The 14,966-nt window shown below is 42.0% G+C and overlaps 1 protein-coding gene across 2 annotated transcripts in view; it reads left to right on the top strand.

Moving 5' to 3' along the window:
• NEBL (nebulette) overlaps nucleotides 1-14,966 on the top strand; it is a 410,603-nt gene that overhangs the window by 137,612 nt on the left and 258,025 nt on the right. For both annotated transcript variants that reach the window (XM_039523600.1, XM_039523599.1), the window contains exon 3: nucleotides 1,596-1,680. In XM_039523600.1, coding sequence (XP_039379534.1) covers nucleotides 1,596-1,680 — 85 coding nt within the window. The remainder of the gene's footprint in view (nucleotides 1-1,595; nucleotides 1,681-14,966) is intronic.

A 14,966-nucleotide genomic window follows, 5' to 3' on the forward strand; every position in this document is an offset into this window, starting at 1 on the left:
TTTAAGTGTTTATGCCACTATTCTTCTCTGTGGGCTGGACTCCATGAATGAACTGCATCTTCCATGATGCGCAATAATATACTTTCTTGCTGAGCTACCATGGTGCATTATGGCAGCCATAGTGTGGTTGGGGAACCTGGCCCACATAAGAGAATGAGGACATGAGTTATCTGAATAAAATTATCAATACCAACATTTCTGAATTGAAAGTTTCAGCCTTTGGTTGAAAACCAAAAAATTTCCAGTTTTCAGGTGTTTAATTTTTAAATGCAAAGTCTAATTTTTCCACATAAAGCAGAAATTGTTCATGAAAAATTTTGTTTTGTGAAGGCCCAATTTTCTGGCAAAAAAGAAAAAAGTTTTTAGTAGTAGTTGTACATTGATTTAGAGATTGTGCCAGTTGCTGAAATAATCCTTTAGAGAAGACCTTGAATTTGTACATGGTGAAGTATTATGGTGCATATCCTAAGTTTTCTGTCTATTTATTTATAGCCTTGTTTTACAATGGAAATTATATTGCAAACATTGCTATATGAAGATTATATATGTTTTAACTAAACTTCTGAAATATTTGATATCCAAATGAGAAAGTTGGCAGACTATATGATAAACTAACAAGATATCTAAATGTATGTATGGGTGCTTCAACATAATCATAAATTGAATCTTTGCTTTTGGATTGAGACTTAAGCTTTTAGCAAGAAGATTGTAAGAATCAGTTTCTTTATGGTACTTCTGCCTTGTGAGCAAATCTTGGTTTAGCTGTTTTCTTATTTCCCATCTTTCATATAAAATGTTTTAATTGTAGGTGATTCAGAAGAAGACTTGTGATAAAACCATGAAAAATGAACAAATTATTGTTCTGTAGGAGAGTCATACATTGTGATGAGCATGACTTGACTGTCAAAGGTGTCTGTAAAATAGCAAATAACAAGAATATATTACAATGATGTAAAATTTTAAATTGAAGAAGAGATTCACAGTAACTTTCAATATTGAGGGTTTTTTTCAGTGCAGTCTTTGATATTGGATGTCATTTATTTTTACATACAGAAGTATGTTGACACTATTAACATTAAAAGGTTTGACCTTTCTGTACATGTAATGTCAGTATAACCTTGCTGGATCCTGTAGATTTCAGCACTGGTATGGTTTTCATCCCAAACACCCTGGTATTCTAAATGATTTATTTGACTTTTTTTTCCCATTAAGCAATTCTATTTGAATGCATTGAGTCTTAATTCAGTATAACAATATCCTAAGCACATAGGGAAAAACACAGTTAAGCATGGTATCTGTTTTATTTCATGCTACACAACAAATTTTTCACAAATCATGCTGACCAGTTAGTGTTCACAGTGGATATATGGGATATAGACTAATTATTGTAACTCACTCATGTTTGTGCAATGCATGACTAACACAAAGATATTTTACCAGAATTTTTAAATGTTATAGTAACTAGTTTTAACACAAAACTAGCCAACTATAAAATCCAGGTGTCAATTTAAATGAAGTGGCAAAGAATATTGGGATGCACTTTACTTTCCAGAACATGTAGATATTCCCTATTTGATGTTGTGATTTTTTTTTAGACACTACCCAAAACAGTCCTTCACTACGGTGGCAGATACACCAGAAAACCTTCGTCTGAAGCAACAAAGTGAATTGCAGAGTCAGGTAATCATTGACTTAGTTTTTGTATTTCATTAATATTAGATAATCAGGTCAACTTTTCTATCAGCTTTTCATTGCAGCACGATTGTTCTTTTGGTATTAGGTTTCAAACGGGTAGCTCTGTTAGTGTGTGTCAGCAAAAACAACGAGGAGTCCGTGTGGTACCTTAGAGACTAACACATTTATTTGGGCATAAGCTTTTGTGGGCTATAACCCACTTCATCAAATGCATGGAGTGAAAAATACAGTAGGCAGGTATAAATATACAGCATATGGAAAGATGGGAGTTGCCTTACCAAGTGGGGGGTCAGTGCTAATGAGGCAAATTCAATCAGGGTGGTTGTAGCCCATTCCCAACAGTTGACAAGAAGGGGTGAATATCAACAGAGGGAAAATTACTTTTTGTAGTGCTAACAAGGCCAGTTCAATCAGGGTGGATGTGGCCCATTCCCAACAGTTGACAAGAAGGTGTGAGTATCAACAGAGGGAAAATTACTTTTTGTAGTGACCCAGCCACTCTCAGTCTTTATTCAGGCCTAATTTGATGGTGTCAAGTTTGCAAATTAATTCCAGTTCTGCAGTTTCTTGTTGAAGTCTGTTTTTGAAGTTTTTTTGTTGAAGAATGGCCACTTTCAAGTCTGTTATTGGGTGTCCGGAAAGGTTGAAGTGCTCTCCTACTGGTTTTTGAATGTTGCAATTGTTGATGTCTGATTTCTGTCCATTTATTCTTTTGTGTAGAGACTGTCTGGTGTGGCCAATGTACATGGCAGAGGGGCATTTCTGGCACATGATGGCATATATCACATTGGTAGATGTGCAGGTGAATGAGCCCCTGATGGTGTGGCTGATGTGGTTAGATTCTATGATGGTGTCCCTTGAATAGATATGCAGACAGAGTTGACAATGGAGTTTGTTGCAGGGATTGGTTCCTGAATAAAGACTGGGAGTGGCTGGTGTGGCTCACTGAGGTGTGATTATCAGGTGGGGTTGAATCTGCTTTGGGCATTGTGCTAGTCACTCCTTTTTAGGGGAGCTGGAAAGGAATTTTTTCCCTCACCACCATATTGGCTTTGGTGGAGTGGGGTTTTTTCGCCTTTCCCACAGCGGGTGTTAGGGAACACCTATTATGGTGAGCACAAAAGGTGTGGTAGGCTATATGTCACAACTTATTTGGTAAGTGTGGGGTGGATGTCCAGTGCAGGTACTCCATAGGGAAGGCATCCAGTGACCAGATAAATGGCCTGATAAAGGACTTAAAAAGGAGGTGCTGGCTAAAGGAATGGAAAGGTGTGGTGTCAAGGTTCCTTTCCCACTCTGAACTTTAGGGTACAGATGTGGGGGACCTGCATGAGAATCTCTAAGCTCAATTACCAGGTTAGATCTGGTATCGCTGCCACCATTCACAAGCACTCCCTTCTTTGGGTAGCCTTGAGAAACTTCACCAATTTCCTGGTGAACACAGATCCAAACCACTTGGATCTTAAAACAAGGAGAAATTAACCATCCACCCTCCTTTCTCCCACCAACTCCTGGTGGATCCAGATCCAACCCCCTTGGATCTAAAAACAAGGAAAAAATCAATCAGGTATTAAGAAAAAAGGCTTTTAATTAAAGAAAAGAAAGGTAAAAGAAAACCCTCTGGGAGAGATTAGCATACCAGCTACTCTCACAGACAACAGATTCAAAACACAGAGGATGCTCCCCTGGGCAAAAACTTAGTACACCAATGAAAATACCCCAATACCCAATTTGATTCTACCTCTAATTGCACAAGACAGGTTACAAAGAAATAAACATAAACCTATTTATTCCTTTCTAAAACTTACTACTCTGATAAGAGGCTGGTTCCTTGATCTTTTTCACTCCGGCTGAAACTGAGACTCTAAACAAAGGAAAACTTCCCTCTTTCCTTTTGAAACATCTTGTTCCCCCATTGGTTCCTCTGGTCAGGTGTCAGCTAGGCTAGGTGAACTTCTTAACCCTTTACAGGTAAAAGAGGCATTAACCCTTAACTATCTGTTTGACATGTGGGTTTGGGGCTCCTATGGTTGGAACGGCAGGGAGCCAACCCCGCTTTCGTATAGTCCATCGAATCCCTCCTACGGGGGGTGGGGAGTGGATGGTAAGGTTCTGGCAATGGATTTGCTGGAGCGACCTGGATTGAAAAAGAGGGGGAGCTGGTGGAAGCCCCCTGCCCTGGCCATTACAAAACAAACAGGGTTTACCTGCATTGTACACTTTTATCTGCTGTGTAACAAATAACAAAGATGTGGCCTGATTAAATCCGTATCAGGTGTCTCCTGTCCTTCTTTCGGTATAGCTGGACAATGACATCACTTAAGTTATTTCTCAACACTACAGTGTATGTAAGATCAGAATCAGGCCCAAGGGGTTCTCATGCACTAAGCAAATCACAAAATGTTGGCTCATGTCAGCCTCCAGTAACACAGTTATTGAATATTTAGCTGCTCCTAATATTTGCTTGCTTTGGATGATTGCCTAAATGGTGGAGTTGGTCGCGGTATATACAATAAGAATTCATATATAAAGCTCTTTTTACTCAAGTTGTCATTAAAATATTACCAGTCAAAATTGCCACAGCCAGATTAATGAGAGGCATTAAAAATGAATAGTAAAAGGAAAATAAAAATTGTGATAATGGATACATAATTCTTTGACTCCACATAAGCAAAGTATGCATGTTTATTTGCTTATGGTATTCAGTGATATATAATCTCCCAGTTTCCATTGGCATTCAGTTCTTAACATCTTGATATATTTGTTTTCTAAATAATGTGTTTTTTTATTTGATATTTATGCATCATTTGGAAATTGGCTTATATAAAACTATTGATCAGGCTTTACTGCACTTTGTTCTTGTGATGGTTGGCTACTTAGGGGTGTATTCTTCTCTTGCTACACTGAAATTTACTTGAAAATCTCTCAGTACCAATAATTGGAGTAATGTGGCAAAAACCCAGAAAGCAGAATTGAGAAGATATGTTTTAATGTTCTCCTTTTGGGAAGCTCTTTATAAAAGAATGGGTGAAGCAATGGTAATAGTCACGGAAAATGTTGGTGTCAATATTTACAGTAATACGTATATGGAAGCCTTAGCATTTTTTTCTGGTATGATTAAAGTTTGATCCATGGACAAACTGGGGCCTACAGAAGTTCTGCCATGTGACATATGGATGTAAAGAGGAAAATTCTGTGGAAGTTACATATCATCTTGATTTAAATAGCTTAGAGAGCTGCAGTTTGCTCACTTTTATTATGGTGCTTTGGCAGCAGCACCATAGTTAAGCTTGTACTACAGAGTTCAGTTTGACAGAAGCTTTAAACCTTTATTTTGTAAAAACTTCTTTGAAATGGGTAAACCCAAAACATAGAATATAAACTTTGAGTCCTATTTGAACTTTTCATGGTGCTTTGATGAAGATGAATTGATTCAGAAAGAATAACAACATTTCTAAAGTCAGTCCTTCTGCAGTTTTTCACTGGATTGTCTCATTTTTCTTCATACCCCTTCTGCAAGAAATCTAAAACACTCTGGGACGAGTCCTTTGTCCACTTTGTTGCTTGTCATGTGCAGATTCCCACAATATCAGTTATAAATTGGTAGTATTTGTCTGTAGTGATTTTATACCTTTTTAGCCATAACAGAAAAATGTGTGTGTCAAGCTGAACCCATTGAATTTGATGACAAATCTGATTTGCTATGAATGCCATTACTCACTTCTAGAGGGAGGGGGAGAGACACTGACTTCTTCCCGATTAACTGCCCCTCTAGCCTACAGGATTGTTCCCTGAGTTGGAAAAGAGGAGACAAGAACTTCAAATCTCACCTCTTTTAACTGCTGTTGAAATTCTCACGCAACTCACTACCCTTATTACTAACTAAAGCCAGGAACCCCAACCTAGGAGGCAGTTAGGGAAGAACTTCTGATAACTCTCTCCCGCACCCATTTTTTAATAAACTTGCAGAGGACTTGTATAAGGTCACTGCAGGCTCAGAACCCAGGTCTCTAATATGACAAGCCCTAGTCTTATCCACTGCATCACACTGTCTTATAGAGTGTCTAAACCAATTTTGGTTATTCTATTTCTTACCACTATAGACCACATTCCTCTTCCAGAGCTGGCAATAGAACCCAGGATTCATGATTAGCAGTGTAATGGACTGCTAAACTGTATGATACTGTTCACCCACTAGGTGACATTGTGTGTAAAATACCTTATTTAAAGCTAACTTTAGCCAGATCTGGCAGAGTATTAAAGGATCTTATGGTGAACACACCTGGTCTGTATAACCAAACTCTCTAGCCACTCCATATCTGGTACAGGAACATGGCATGGTGTTAGAAGTAAACTAAGAACAGAAACAGAAGGAGAACAGCAACAAAGGTTGTAAACAGAAGAAACAAAGCAACAAAGATTGCAGGATATTGTCAACATGCCACTCTTCAATGCCCCAGGGCCACTCGGGGGGGGGGGGGCAAGCGGGGCAATTTGCCCCGGACCCTGCAGGGGGCCCCACGAGAATATAGTATTCTATAGTATTGCAACTTTTTCTTATGGAAAGGACCCCTGAAATTGCTTTGCCCCAGGCCTCCTGAATCCTCTGGATGGCCCTGCAATGCCCCAGAGCACTTCATCTTTGACAAATCTTCAGAATGGACAGACTGGAAATAATATTTTGCAAGATTTTACATTGCAACCAAGCTCCACAAAGAAACTGGAGCTATACAGGTATCTTCTTTAATTTATGCTTTGGAGAAGCAGGCGGAGCATCTCTTTAAATCCTTTGACTTTACTGAAGACAGTCACAAAGATGATTACGAAAGGGTTTTGGCTATGTTTGATGCATACTTTATACCTTAGAGAAATGTGGTTTATGAAAGAATGAGGGAAATCAAGAACCAGGGAAAATGTTGATGTTTTATAAGAGCTCTGCATACATTGGCTGAAAATTGTGATTTTTGGGAATGCAAAACATGAAAATATCAGAGACAGGCTGGTTATTGGGTTAACAGATAAAAAACTTTCATAGCGGCTACAATTGAAGAGAATTTTAACCATTGCCACAGCTATACAGGGAGCAAAGCAGTCTGAGCTGGTGAGACAGCAAAACCTAGATCAACTTGACAAATTTGAAAAATTTGAAACTATCTTAGAAACTGTAAACAGGCACTTGAATGTTGTCATTATCATAAAACCCCTGAGGGAAGGAGAGAGGACCCCAGACCAACTGCCTTCGCAGCTGCAGCGTGACAGCCATGATGGGCATTAGGGTTGCCAATCCTCCTGGTTTTGCCAGGAGCCTCCCAGAATCAGACCCTATCTCCTGGAGGCTACTGAAGCCAAACCGGGAGATTTTAAGTGCTAAAAGTCCAGAGCTGCAGTGCGGCTAAGGAAGGCTTTCTTCCTGTCCTGGCTCCGGAAGCAGCTGGCATGTCCCTGCGGCCAATTGGGAGCTACAGGGGCGGTGCCTGTGGGTAGGGGCAGGGTGCGGAGACTCACTAGCCTCCCTGCCTAGGAGACGCTGCCAGAGGGATGTACCGGTTGCTTTCGGGAGCCGCCTGAGGTAAGTGCCACCCAGCCGAGCCCGCACCCCTGCCCCAGCCCAGAGCCCACACTCTGCACCCAAACTCCCTCCCAGAGCCTGCACCCCCACCTCCTCCTACACCCAAACTCCCTCCTGAACCCGCACCGCTCTCCCCTTCCTGCACCCCAGCCTGGTGAAAGTGAGTGCGGGTGGGGAAGAGTGAGAGACGGAGGGAAGGGGGATGGAATGAGCAAGGGGTAGGGCCTTGGAGAAGGGGTGGGGCAGGGGCATGGCCTCAAGTAAGGGGATATACGTGTTTGTGAGATTAGATAGTTGGCCACCCTAATGGGCGTAGGGAGAAAGGTGAAAGAACTGGAAGGAATATTTTATTATATTGGACTTTTGAAAAGAGATCCAGTACAAATGACCTTAAGAGACAATTCTGAATCATATAGTGTACATACAACTTGCATGATTCTTATCCTATTATTTCATAAAGTAGAAACTTAGCTAAAGGGAATGGAGCAGATTGGCATAATCGAGAAAATCTCTGAGCCAACAGCGTGGTGTGCCCCAGGGGAAAGAAAAAATGGAAAAATACAGATCTGTGTGGATCTTAAAAGACTTGACTGAAATATACTGTGTGGTCTGTTTGTTTGGGGGACCATGTGCTGACTGTTTGTGTGCTGAGCCTAGTAGCCTGTTAGGCAAGGCTGAGAGCTTCGTAACAAGGCTTTGATCCTAAGCCATTTAGCATCCATCAACCCTTAACCAGGGGGTGGGACTACTTAGGAAGTCCACGGCTTTAAAAAGCTCGCCCCAAGCGACCAGAGGAGCTAAGGAACAGGAGTGGCTAACAGGAGTTTTGCGAGGGAGTTCAGAAGGGCGAGTGTAAGAGGGGGCCAGATACACTTAACATTCCTTACACTTCTTTAAACTTAAAGCCCAAACCACCCCCTGATAAAAGCAAAGCATCAACAAAGGAACCTGCCTGCATTCTTTTTTACTTCTGCAGCTTAAGTCCAGCAACAGAGTGGGGGCTATCTAGTTTATTGCACCCAATGCAGCATGTATGATTACCTGCCCTTTGAGCAGATGGCGTATGTGTGCATTCGGTGCAAGGAGCTCCTGGCCCTCAGAGACCGTGTATGGGCTTTGGAGACCAGAGTGGTTGAGCTAAGGGAGACAGAGAGGTACATAGATGAGACTTTCCGGGACTCAGTAGAACGGCCCCACCCCTGGTCTGACAGAGAAGGGTGAAAGTCTCGGGGAAGGAGAACATCCAACTGGAGCAGAGGGAAAAGATCCCATAGTGGGGACCCTCCTTCCAGATGATGATGTGGTAGCCTCTCACAGTGAGGATACCTCTCCAGGGAAGGGAACTCCAGTTATTAGGAAGAGACAGCTATTAGTAATGGGCAATTTGATCATTAGAAACATAGATCGCTGGGTTTGCGATGACTGGGAGAACCCCATGGTGACATGCCTCTCTGGTGCGATGTCACGGATCTCTCAAGACATCTAGATAGACTTATGTGTAGTGCTGGGAAAGAGCCAGTGATCGTGGTACATGTAGGTACCAGTGACATAGAGAAGGATGAGAGAGACGTCCTGGAGGCCAAATTTAGGCTGCTAGGTAAGAGATTGATGTCCAGGACCTCTATGGTAGCATTCTCTGAAATGCTCCCAGTTCCATGCGCAGGGCCAGTTAGACAGGCAGCACTGCAGGGTCTCAATGCGTGGATGAGACGATGCTGTAGGGAGAAGGGGTTTAGATTTATTAGGAACTGGGGAAACTTTTGGGAAAGGGGGAACCTATACAGGAAGGATGGGCTCCACCTAAACCAAAATGGAGCCAGATTGCTGGCACTTAAAATTAAAAAGGTCATTGAGCAGTTTTTAAATTAAGGGCTGGGAGAAAGCCGACAGGTGCGGAGGAGCATATGGTTCGGACAGAGACATCCCTTAGGGGAGGATCTATTAATGGAGAGTCTCTATGTCCTAGTAAGGAGGAAAGGATGGAAGATGATAAAATACATAGAATCATAGAATCATAGAATTCAAGATCAGAAGGGACCATTATGATCATCTAGTCTGACCTCCTGCAAGATGCAGGCCACATAAGCCGATCCACCCACTCCTTAGCAAGCGACCCCTGCCCCATGCTTCGGAGGAAGGCGAAAAACCTCCAGGGCCATTGCCAATCTTCCCTGGAGGAAAATTCCTTCCCGACCCCAAATATGGCGGTCAGCTGAACCCCGAGCATGCGGGCAAGACTCTCCAGCCAAACCCTCTGGAAAAGGTTATATCATACCATTGACCCATTGTACTATTTACCAGTGTGGCACTTAATTGACCTATTGACTAAGCCCGTTATCCTATCATACCATCCCCTCCATAAACTTATCTAGCTTAATCTTAAAGTCATGGAGGTCCTTCGCCCCCACTGTTTCCCTCGGTAGGCTGTTCCAGTATTGCACTCCCCTGATGGTTAGAAACCTTCGTCTAATTTCAAGCCTGAATTTCCTGACTGACAGTTTATATCCGTTTGTCCTCGTGTCCACATTAGCACTGAGCTGAAATAATTCCTCTCCTTCCCTGGTATTTATCCCTCTGATATATTTAAAGAGTGTAATCATATCTCCTCTTATCCTTCTTTTGGTTAAGGAAAACAAACCGAGCTCCTCAAGTCTCCTTTCATACGAAAGGCCTTCCATTCCTCGGATCATTCTAGTGGCCCTTCTTTGTACCTGTTCTAGTTTGAATTCATCCTTCTTAAACATGGGAGACCAAAACTGCACACAATACTCCAAATGAGGTCTCACCAACGCCTTATATAACGGGACTAGCACCTCCTTATCCCTACTAGAAATACCTCGCCTAATGCAACCCAAGACCGCATTAGCTTTTTTAACGGCCACATCACATTGCCTACTCATAGTCATCCTGCGATCAACCAGGACTCCTAGGTCCTTCTCCTCCTCCGTTACTTCTAACTGGTGCGTCCCCAGCTTATAACTAAAGTTCTTGTTAGACATCCCTAAATGCATAACCTTACACTTCTCACTATTGAATTTCATCCTGTTACTAATACTCCAGTTTACAAGGTCATCTAAATCTCCCTGGAGAATATCCCGATCCTCTTCCGAATTGACAATACCCCCCAACTTGGTGTCATCCGCAAACTTTATCAGCCCACTCCTACTCTTGGTTCCCAGGTCAGCAATAAATAGATTGAATAAAATCGGACCCAAAACCGAGCCTTGAGGAACTCCACTGGTAACCCCCCTCCAACCGGACAGTTCCCCCTTCAATACTACCCTCTGCAGTCTCCCCTTTAACCAGCTCCTTATCCACCTCTGGATTTTCATTTCGATCCCCATCTTTTCCAATTTAACCAGTAATTCTTCATGCGGTACCGTATCAAACGCCTTACTGAAATCCAGATATATGAGATCCACCGCATTTCCCTTGTCTAAAAAATCTGTTACTCTCTCAAAGAAGGAGATCAAGTTGGTTTGGCACGATCTCCCTTTCGTAAATCCATGCTGTAATCTATCCCAGTTGCCATCGGCCTCATGCTCCGGAACCACTCTCTCTTTTAAGATTTTTTCCATGACTTTTCATACTACAGATGTTAGACTAACAGGCCTATAATTTCCCTGGTCACTTTTTTTCCCCTTCTTGAATATAGGAACTACATTAGCTAATCTCCAGTCAGTCGGTACAATCCCCGAATTTAGGGATTTATTAAAGATTATTGCTAACGGGCTAGCAATATCCCTCGCCAATTCCCTTAATATTCTAGGATGAAGATTATCCGGGCCCCCCGATTTACTTCCGTTAAGCTGTTCAAGTTTGGCTTCTACCTCAGATACCGTAATGTCTACCCCCATATCTTCATTCCCATCGGTCCCTCTATCACTATTCCTTAGCCCTTCATTAGCCTCATTAAAGACCGAGGCAAAGTATTCGTTCAGATATTGTGCCATTCCAAGATTATCCCTAATCTCCACTCCGTTTAAAGTTTTAAGCGGTCCCACTTCTTCTTTCTTGGTTTTCTTCCTATTTATATGGCTAAAAAACCGTTTGCTATTGGTTTTAATCCCCTTCGCTAGGTCCATCTCCACTCGTCGCTTTGCCTTTCTCACAGCTTCCCTGCACCCTCTGACCTCAATAAGGTAGGTTTCCTTGCTGATCCCTCCCATTTTCCACTCCTGGTACGCTTTCTGTTTTTTCTTAATGACCCCTCTAAGACGCTTGCTCATCCAGCTAGGATCTGATGAGAAACTGTCAAATTAAAAACAGTCCCATTCAATCACATTATGTAATGGCAGACAGCTGAAAAGTGACAATATTTTAAAGTGCTTATATACCAATGCTAGAAATCTAAATAATAACATGGGTGAACTAGAGTGCCTTGTATTAAATGAGGATATTGATATAATAGGTATCACAGAAACTTGGTGGAATGAGAATAATCAATGGGACACAGTAATACCTGGGTACAAAATATATTGGAAGGACAGAACAGGTCATGCTGGTAGGGGAAGGGCACTATATGTGAAAGAAATCATAGAATCAAATGAAGTAAAAATCTTAAATGAACCAAACTATATCATAGAATCTCTATAGATAGTAATTCCATGCTTGAATATTAAGAATATAGCAATAGGGATATATTACCGACCACCTGACCAGGATGGTGATAGTGACTGTGAAATGCTCAGGAAGATTAGAGAGGTTATAAAAATAAAAACCTCAATAATAATGGGGAGTTTTGTTTCAGCTATCCTCATATTGATTAGGTACATATCACCTCAGAATGGGATGCAAAGATAAAGGTTCTTGACACCTTAAATGACTGCTTCTTGGAGCATCTAGTTCTGGAACCCACAAAAGGAGAGGCAATTCTTGATTTAGTCCTAAGTGGAGCACAGGATCTGGTCCAAGAGATGAATATAGCCGTACCGCTTGATAATAGTGACCATAATATAATTAAATGTAACATCCCTGTGGCGGGGAAAACACCACAGCAGCCCAGCACTATAGCATTTAATTTCAGAAAGGGGGACTACACAAAAATGAGGAAGTTAGTTAAACAGAAATTAAATGATACAAGGCCAAAAGTGAAATCCCTGCAAGCTGCATGGAAACTTTTAAAAACACCATAATAGAGGTTCAACTTAAATGTATACCCCAAATTAAAAAAAAACATAGTAAGAGAACCAAACAAGTGCCACCATGGCTAAACAACAAAGTAAAAGAAGCAGTGAGAGGCAAAAAGGCATCCTTTTAAAAAGTGGAAATTAAATCCCAGTGAGGAAAATAGAAAGAAGAATAAACTCTGGCAAATGAAGTGTAAAAATATAATTAGGAAGGCCAAAAAGGGAATTTGAAGTACAGCTAGCCAAAGACTCAAAAAATAATAGCAAAAAATGTTTTAAGCACATCAGAAGGAGGAAGCCTTCTAAACAACCAATGGGGCCACTGGATGATCGAGATGCTAAAAGAGCACTCAAGGAGAATAAGGACATTGCAGAGAAACTAAATGAATTCTTTGCATTGGCTGAGGATGTGAGAGAGATTCCCAAACCTGCACCATTCTTTTTAGGGGACACATCTGATGAACAGTCCCAGATTGAGGTGTCATTAGAGAAGGTTTTGGAATGAATTGATAAACTAAATAGTAATATGTCACCAGGACCAGATGGTATTCACCCAAGAGTTCTGAAAGAACTCAGATGTGAAATTGCAGAACTACTAACTGTAGTCTGTAACCTATCATTTAAATCAGCTTCTGTACCAGATGGATGGAGGATGCCATTTTTAAAAAGGGCTTCAGAAGTGATCCCGGCAATTACAGACTCATGAGACTGACTTCGGTACCAGGCAAACTGGTTGAAACTGTAGTAAAGAACAAAATTGTCAGTTACATAGATGAACGTAATTTGTTGTGGAAGAGTCAACAGGGTTTTTGTAAAGGGAAATCATGCCTCACCAATCTACTAGAATTTTTGAGGGGGTGAACAAGCATGTGGACAAGGGGGATCCAGTGGATATAGTGTACTTAGATTTTCAGAAATCCTTTGACGAGGTGTGTCGTCAAAGACTCTTAAGCAAAGTAAGCAGTCATGGGATAAGTATCAGAGGGGTAGCCGTGTTAGTCTGGATCTGTAAAAGCAACAAAGAATCCTGTGGCACCTTATAGACTAACAGACGTTTTGCAGCATGAGCTTTCGTGGGTGAATACCCACTTCTTCGGATGCAAGTCCGAAGAAGTGGGTATTCACCCACGAAAGCTCATGCTTCAAAACGTCTGTTAGTCATGGGATAAGAGGTAAGGTCCTCTCGTGGATCAGTAACTGGTTAAAATAGGAAACAAAGGGTAGGACTAAATGGTCAGTTTTCAGACTGGAGACAGGTAAATAGTGGTGTCCCCCAGGGGTCTGTAGTGGGACCAGTCCTATTCAACATATTCCTATATGATCTGTAAACGGGGTAAACAGTGATGTGGCAAGATCCTCTGGCAAGGAGTTCCACATATTGACTGTGCGTTGTGTGAAAAAATACTTCCTTTTGTTTGTTTTAAATCTACTGCCTATTAATTTCATTTGGTGACCCCTAGTTCTTGTGTTACGAGAGAGTAAATAACACTTCCTTATTTACTTTCTCCACACCAGTCATGATTTTATAGACCTCTATCATATCCCCCGCAAGTCATTTGTTTTCCAAGCTGAAAAGTCCCAGTCTTATTAATCTCTCCTCACATCACAGCCGTTCCATACCCACTGGCAGATTCTGGGAAATTCCTTCAGTCAGTGTTTCCCAAATTTATAACACTTGTGTACCCCTTTTGAGACATTTGTTTCACTGGCATACCCCTTCTCCGATGAAGATAATTTGTGGGGGAGGCCTCGCTCAGCCCGCTGCCGGCCTGGGTGAACGGGACCCCTGGCCGGCAGCAGGCTGAGTGGGACCGGCCACCAGGACCCAGCTGGCAGGAGCTGGCGGACGGAATCCCAGACTGGCAGTGGGCTGAGCAACTCAGCCCGCCGTGGGTCTAGGGTTCTGTCCGACGGCCCCACTCAGCCCACTGCCGGCCCCTTGCCACCCGGGGTCCCGGTCACCGGCCCAGCTCAGCCCTCTGCCAGCCCCTTGCCAGTTGGGGTGAACGGGCTGCGTACCCCTTGAAACCCTTTCACGTACCACCAGGGGTACATGTACCACACTTTGGGAAACACTGCCTTAAGTAAAAGAAAGTGCTAAACAGACTACATTTATCTAACCCTTTGGAGATTTTGCTTTCCAAGATTACGTTTTGGGATTACCAATGCACCTGAGATTTTCCAAAGAAAGATGGCAGAACTGTTAACAAACACAAACGAAGTTGTAGTTTTCATGTACAATAGTCTTATATATGGATCATTGATGGAAGAACACAACAAAACCCTCAACAATGTCCTAAGCTTAATCAGTCAATCTGTACTGAAACCACTAGGAAAAATGCATTTTCTGCCTACCCCAAATTGCGTTTTTGGAACAGACAATAAACACAGTTCTGAGAAGGTAAAAGCAGTTGGAGAATTGAATGCACCAACTAATGTACCAGAACTGAGAAGTACATTGAGAATGGTCATTTGGTTGATACCTACAAGATCTTTTTACAGTGGCAAAACCACTGAATGAACTGTTAAAGTCCAACACATCTTGGCTACGGGGGCCAAATCAAAGTGCCTTG

This window comes from Mauremys reevesii, linkage group 2, assembly GCF_016161935.1.
Source record: "Mauremys reevesii isolate NIE-2019 linkage group 2, ASM1616193v1, whole genome shotgun sequence".
In the NCBI taxonomy this organism is placed as follows: domain Eukaryota; kingdom Metazoa; phylum Chordata; order Testudines; family Geoemydidae; genus Mauremys; species Mauremys reevesii.